This window comes from Cajanus cajan, chromosome 9, assembly GCF_000230855.2.
Source record: "Cajanus cajan strain Asha chromosome 9, NIPB_CcT2T_4, whole genome shotgun sequence".
In the NCBI taxonomy this organism is placed as follows: Eukaryota; Viridiplantae; Streptophyta; class Magnoliopsida; order Fabales; family Fabaceae; genus Cajanus; species Cajanus cajan.
In genome coordinates, this window is record NC_138525.1 from 24266226 (window position 1) to 24273823 (window position 7598).

The window sequence follows — 7598 nt, forward strand, 5'->3', positions numbered from 1 at the left end:
AAACATCTTTTCTTATATTCTTAATAAAATTTGGTGATTTATTATTCCTAAAAATAAAAATATAATTTTCAAAAATACTATATTATTCTATGAAACAAACGCCCCTATAAGATTGTTGCTCCCAACATTGTAACATTTAAATAAAAAGACGATTTCATTATTATTATTGAAAGTGCAAAAATGAATAAAATTAATTTTGCACTTTACTATCATAAAATGGATATTATAATGGCAAAAGTTGAAATAATGTTATAAGAAATATTCAATTAATAAAAACAAATAGCTAAAAATATATGTAATAAAATAGAAAAACAAATAATAAACTCTGAAAATTTTGATTTCGCAAATGTGTCCATTTAAAATAAGTCAAACCCCCTGTTATTACACATTATAAATAATGATTTCACCATGAAAAGAAGAGAGTCAATTATTGCTGTAGTCTCCTTTGATTTTTTTTTATTTTTAAATATAGTAAATAACTTAAAAATTCAAAATTAATTCAACCAAAATTTTAACCAAGCCTATCCTTTATCACGAAATTGTTCCACCATGGAAATTGCTGTAGACTCCCTCGAACTCCACCCAGAATGGACATAGCATGCAAGAAAATTTCCTCGCCAAACAAAAAATTATCCAAAAGTATCTTGGCATGTTTTGTTCAAAACCACAAAAAATAAATATTCCAAAGCATTAAAAAAAAAAAAAAAAAAAAAAAAAAAAAAGGAGGAGAAGGAGAAAGAAACACGAAAACTTATATCAAATTATCAATGCTTCAAGAACCAACACGTAGGTGCATCTTGATTCATTGCTTATTTCGCTCCTAAGTCCTACCCTTCATTTTTTTTCAAAAAAAAATATCAGGAAGCAGATAACGAATTTTTTGTGTTCATTCTGCAAAGCATTGGCGCAGACTATGCACAGAGCTAATCCTGTTGTAGAATATGTACAGTGTCTACATTCAGACCCAGCCCTGATGACATTCATGTATAATTACTACCTACCATCTTAAATCATGTTTATTACTTTAACTGTTCTGAGATAAAAAGAAACACAAAAAATTAAAAAAAAAAACTACCGACCATTGGTTGTGTTACCACCACCTTCCTTAAAAAGCATATTAGCAACCGCAGGAACAACCCATGTTTTGTTGCCTGAATTCACAGCACTGGGAGATTTTGCAGTTATAGCAGAGTTGACATTCTTAGCTTCAACATGTTGACTTTCACTTTCTACTGCACTGACCTTGTTGTTCCTCCTCACTTTGTTTCCAATTGATATGCCAAATTTGAAAGCAGTGAATAGACCAAATGCAATCAGAAGAGGCCTAACTACCCAGTGATGATCCTCCACATGTTGGTACTTTTCTATCACACCAGGACATGTCCTAAACTCCACCACTTCAACCTCAGATGGATCAGCCAAGTAGGTGCTTGGCTCATTGCCAAAGGGCAGCATTCCTGGAAACTTGACCACCAAACACCCATTTGGAAGAATCCATGAGATCCTCCCAGCAGCAAAGGCTCCTCCCCTTTTGCGGCGCCATTCAAACCGAGGACTCAAAACGCCGGCTTTTGGCCTGACAAACTGGCCCACACAGTACGGTTCTGCCATTTTAAGTTCGTCAGATGTTCCGTTCCAGATAGTTTGCAGCCCAAGAAACCCGACAGCCACTCTACCGTCACGGTCAATGGTGTGTAGAATACCGACTGACGAGTGCTTCTCATTTTCGTCCTTCAAGCGTACCCAATCGCCGGCTGCCAGGCCGAGTGTGACACGTTTGAGATATGATGCGGGAATTCTGACAGGGTCTTGGATACCTTGGATTTTCACGAGAGGGAACCTGTTATCTGGGATACGCTCTAAACCAACGACGGTTCCTTCTGGGATGTTCATGTTTTGAGATGTGCGTGAATTAAAAGGCTTTCTAGACCGGACCATGTCACCCACCTGAAGATGATCCTTTGAGAGGAACCACTCTGTGCAGTCAGTGCTACCTGATTTCGGGATGACTTTGAGATTTCCTAGGTATCTCCATCCTTCATCGTTGGTCTGTTCATTCAGAGCACTGCAGGGCAGAATGATCAACAATTGAGTAAAATTCAAAAGATCTAATTTTCATGGAGATAAATAGAAATAGAAATTAACTAAAAAGATAGCTGTTCTTAAATACAGACAATTCCATGTTATTATAAAAGATTATTGATGTGGTTCTTTCTTTCTGGTACATGCACTATTACTGATTAGTAGAAGCAAAAATGTAGAACAGTTTCACTAATCCTCAACTGATTGCTTCCCTTACTTAATGTCCAGATTTCACAATCAAGCATTCAGAAGTTAGAAGCTAGCTACAATAGATGAGTTTAATAAATGCTATGCATTGGCGCTTCTTCTAGTCAACTGAATATTTCACAATGTTACATGGTGGTGTACATATCTGTAATTGATTTATGACTTTTAAAAAATAAATAATTATATTAATGATAGATTTTCCTAATACCACTTCTTAACATAGAAAATGTACAAAAACTAATTATTGTACCATCATGTCCCACATAATTTTTTACTAGCATAAGGCATACCACTATTTGAGTTTCCCTTCGGGACCATTGCAATCATGATCTGGTAAATCAGCATATATCTTATGTTTACGGACAATTTTCATCCTTCCGGGAATAAAAAATTCATATAACTAGAAAATTTAGAACACAAGGATTTGCTGATACACTCTTGATTTTTTGAAAGAGTATGATAGGTTCTGGTACAGAGACTAATAGAAAGTAAATTTTATTGAGTATACTCCTCCAACTCTTGATCAGGCTATCTAGCATCAGGAAGAGCAAGAATGATGTACAATCGTGTCTTCTCCAGAAATTAAGTCCGGTATCTCCCACCACCCAAAACTAACTGACTAACTAACTTAATTCACTTACATTATCTTCCTCCATTCTATTCCTACCTCTGTTAATTCAGTTAGAGAGCTAACCAAATAACAGGGCCTAACAAATAGATGCAAGCCACTTGATTCTTTGAGACTTTTCCTTCTAACATATACTTTCCTACTTCGGCTGGCTACTAATAGGAATCTTATCAAGCTACACCTTTGAAAGTATTTAATGAATACATGTTGTAGCTTACTGGCACACAACCCAACAAGTGGAAGACACACATTACAGCAGATAGTTTGACAACTTTGTTTTAAATGCCTGCATATCAAGTGCCTATCCTAAAGAAGTATCCCTAAAAATAATTTACTTTCACTTGTAAAACAGTTGAGGATGTTCATAAAATTCATGGAACTTTTCACATTAACTTAGACTTATCATAGAAATTCTCCATCTAAATGCCTATTAGTGAACTTTTAATGACTGTAATGTCAACTCAAATGTAGAGAAAACATGTTAATTCGTCCTAGTGAAGACAAAAAAATGCACCAGTAGCAATAAATCATTTGATCATGTTTGAGCTCTAGATCCAAAGATATTATAATTTCCACAAGGCCTTTCTCTTGATAGTTGATACTATATTTCAGAAACAAACATAGACTGAACATATGATGAAGCATGAAATACATGTCAAAAGACCGAATCATTAACACTGCAATTCCATGGCAACAAAAAAGTAGAATCACGACACTGGAGAGGGCAGCAGAGAAAAAAATGGTGTTCAGAAGCCTTAGAAAAAATTATTAAAATTTAACAACTAGCTCTGAACAACTACAGAAAAAATACATGACTCTGATATACCAGAAAAAATGGTCTCATGTTATCATGTATGGACTTCCAAAATGTCCTCATATTCAAAGTTTATGATCCAAAAATATGATGATGATCTTAAAGACCACAATGTAAGGCATGCAACCATGGGTAAGAAACTTTCATGAGATAGAGAATCTGTGATCCAGAAGTTAGTCTAGATGATGGGATCAGTTGTATCCAGTGGCCACATAAGAGGAGCTAATGTTGACCATTCATTTATGGTTGTATGCTAAAGATTAGAATCCTCATAAAAGCATACACTCCCTGTACTGGACCTTCTCACACTAAACGGATGCAACTATATAACATGTGCCAGACCCAACAGAACTATAATTATGAAATTATCCAAAACCTTACACAGTCATAGCATTTTTTAAGGAAAATATTAAAAAGTATATATACAGACCTTTGAAAGACACTCAGAATATCCACCATTAAAGGGCGATTCCTCAAATCATACTCGAAGCATCCGCTGAGGATATTCTCAACTGAAGAAGGAAGGCCACTTGGAATATTGGGTTTTTCATGCTTTTCAACAACCGACTGGAATATTCTGCTAACAGGACATCCATACCAAGGTTGACTACCAGTCAACATTTCCACAATGGTGCAACCGAATCCCCAAGAATCTGTTTCAAAGGATATAGGACCTCTGACCTCTGGTTCCCATTGCTCTGGAGCCATGTAATTTGGAGTTCCAAGTCTCTTAGCCATATCTGAGCTTTGGAATGAGGAGCCAAGCAAAAGAGTGGGAATACCAACATCTCCCAAAATTGCTTGATCGTTACCATTGAGAAGAACATTAAATGGTTTAAGGTTGAGAATGAGGATCCCTCTAGAGTGAAGTTCAATAACACCTTGAGCCAGATTGATTCCATACCTGCAGCCAGTAACACGCCCATAGTATCAACCAATTATTTTCCTCCTCTTCCTACACAAAGAAAAGGATAAGTGTATTTCATTGAATAAACGGAAAACACATCACCTTAAAACATCATGCAACGAAATCCTTCCCTCTTTGAGTCGCGCCATCTTGTCACCAATTGAACCCTCGTACAAATTCATTATGATGCATATCTGAGAACTCAAACAAATATGTCAGCCAGATAGAAGTCAAAAAGATACCTAAAAATCTCCTACACGCTGAACCAAATGAACAGTCCAAATCTAACCCTTCCATTTAGGATTGAAATTCCATGTAGCCAGGAAACACTAGCAACTCCTTGGCACTTCAAATATAATTCATTGAACTTCTCTAATACAATCTTCACATGATCCTCTCTGAGTGGATGTAACATCTTAGCAGCAACTTCATGGTACTCATCATAATCTTCGGTTGACTGATGATGAGTTGCTAGCCAAACATCACCAAAGGGGCCACGACCAATTCTGTGTCTAATTTTCAACCTTTCAGGTTCAATCCATGGATTTGCGCTATTGGATGAGGCTTTAACAGTTCTAAGGATTTCAGCATCACTATCCAATATCTCATACTCAAAAGGAGCAGCTGACGGAGTAGCAATAACTTCTTTAGACATTCTTGACTCTGAAACTGAAAGTGTAATATTCATTAAATAATTTTGCACATTGAACAAACCCCATGCCAATTATTCAAATGTGATCATTAAGATATGAGCTTTTGAACATGCACGTGTACACAAAAATTTATAGTTATCAAAAAATAAGCAAATAACTCTAGCATAGAAATGACACTAGAAACAGGCGTGTCAACGCATTCTATTGTATAATAATGTAACAAATATAAGGAACGTTTATCTTTTCCTTCTCTATCCATTATGGCCCTAATCATGTTCCCACAAGACACAGAATAAACTTAAAAATTTGAAAACATATGTAAATATCTGACAGATAGGATCATAGGACACGATTCACATATTGATGTCAACTACAAATTACTCATTACAACATGGCACCCCAAATGAACCATGAGATATGGATCAGTTGAACCACATATCGAAACTCAGCTGCAAAACCTATGCAGTGATATCAAGTTCAATAGAGATACAAGAGCAGAACAAATCAAATCAGACTCAAATGAAAATAAAGGAACACCACGAAATCCTGCGTTGCCAACACCAGAATAGAAGAAAAAATAAATAAAAACTTTTTGACTAAACTGAGATTGAGAAAACCATATTTTGCAATGCAAGTTAACTAGCACAGACTCTGAGACACTCATTTCTCGATGGTGTGACCCAAATTCTAAACGATGCTGGCATTCAATGCCTGAAACATAAACCCCCCCCCCCCCCCCCAAAAGCAAACTGTGAAGAACTCAAAGAAGCCACCTAACTTTCCAATTTTGACATGGAAACAGAACAACACATGCATGCATAGAAGCCATAATCAGCACATGCAAACTCCCAGAACCAAAAAACAGTTCAAATATATACCAACATAACAAAAGCATGTAAATTGATAAAAAAAAAAATAATAATAATAATTTTTTTACCCCTTGAAGAAATGAAAATTGAGGAGCTTGTATAAAAAGAGAGAGAAAATCAGAAGTGTGGCATGAGTGAGAGAGAAAAAAGAAGATTTAAAGAGGAGGAGAGAGAAGGGTAATGAAGAGAGAGATAGTTGGAAGAAATTGAAAGTGTTGAGTCAAAGAAACAACCTTTGCGATGGAATCTGGGAGAAACAGAAAACGCTGCGAGAAAGTGAGTCAGAGAAGCGAACCATAACAAAACAAACCAACAAGGTGGGAACCCAAGGCCACATTTTTATTTATTACTAAAAATTAAATCACAAAAGGGTAATTTCGTAATTTGGCTTCCCTGATAGTGACACGTAGGATTTGATCAGCATGGAGTACTCTGCATTGCACGCATTGCTCTCCCTTCTGTCTTCTAACATTTTTCAATGTATCGTAACGTAACTTTTTGATCAAATAGGGGTCGTTGACCAAGTTATTTATGTAAATGAGGCTTTTTTGAAACTATTTATGTTTTTGGAGCTGTTTACAACGGTGTCGTTATGGGCCATAGCGACACTATTGCCACGTGGCATTTTTTTTTAGCGCAGAATGGGCTGGACTGAGCCACATCAGTGTCGCTATGGGCTGGGCCACCACAATGGATGGACCAACAGAAATGATGTAGCCCATAGCGACACCATGTAAGAAAAAAAAAAGAAAAAAACAAATAATTTAAATGTAACTAAAAAATAAAAAATGAATTATTTATTATATATTTATAAAAAATAAAAATAGGTTGTTTAAAAACGTAATTTTAAAATATGTATTTTAATTATTTACAAGAGTGGCGCTATGGTTCATAGCGACACAGTGTCGCTATAGGCCATAGCGCTACTAATTTATTTGTTTTTTTTTAATTATTAACTTATTTTTTTAAAAAAATTCTATATTTTATATTAGTAAATAAATATTAATTTGTATATATAAGAATTTTTTATTCATTTATTTGGTTTCTTTTAATGAGACGCAGACGAATGATGGAGACCCCACACATTCTCTCTCTCTATTCGGTGCTTTTGGACTCAATACAATGGGAGACCCCACTTTTCACTGAAATTATTTTTTAATGAGACGCACTGCACCTTGCTCATGGGAAATACATCCCCTAACTTTGTAGAGGGAAAGTTAGGGTAATTTAACACATTTAAATCGTTGAATTTGTAATAATGGATCAGATTGTGACACGTGTACATTTAAGTCAAAATATATTTTGTACACTGTGTCGCTATAGGCCATAGCGCCACTATATTTTTTTTTAAAAAAATTAAATAAATTGTTTTTTATTAATTTTAATTTATTTACGAATATGTAATTAAACATTTGAAGATGCTGTACATTTTTTTTGC

At 35.3% G+C, this 7598-nt stretch overlaps 1 protein-coding gene across 3 annotated transcripts; it reads right to left on the reverse strand.

Moving 5' to 3' along the window:
• Positions 1 to 740: 740 nt before the first annotated feature.
• LOC109811099 (protein KINASE OF THE OUTER CHLOROPLAST MEMBRANE 1) lies at positions 741 to 6498 on the reverse strand. Of its 3 annotated transcripts, none has more exons than XM_020374739.3 (5): positions 6394 to 6498; positions 4928 to 5307; positions 4741 to 4832; positions 4162 to 4635; positions 741 to 2065 (listed from the first exon to the last, which is right to left on the reverse strand). In XM_020374739.3, exons 2-5 carry the CDS (start codon positions 5291 to 5293, stop codon positions 1072 to 1074), a joined length of 1926 nt encoding a protein of 641 aa, XP_020230328.1. In that variant the 5' UTR covers positions 5294 to 5307; positions 6394 to 6498; the 3' UTR covers positions 741 to 1071. The 3 variants fall into 3 exon arrangements, with proteins under 3 accessions (XP_020230328.1, XP_020230329.1, XP_082920041.1); XM_020374740.3 differs by lacking the exon at positions 6394 to 6498 and adding an exon at positions 6229 to 6386; XM_083063915.1 differs by lacking the exon at positions 6394 to 6498 and adding an exon at positions 5894 to 5987.
• Positions 6499 to 7598: the final 1100 nt, after the last annotated feature.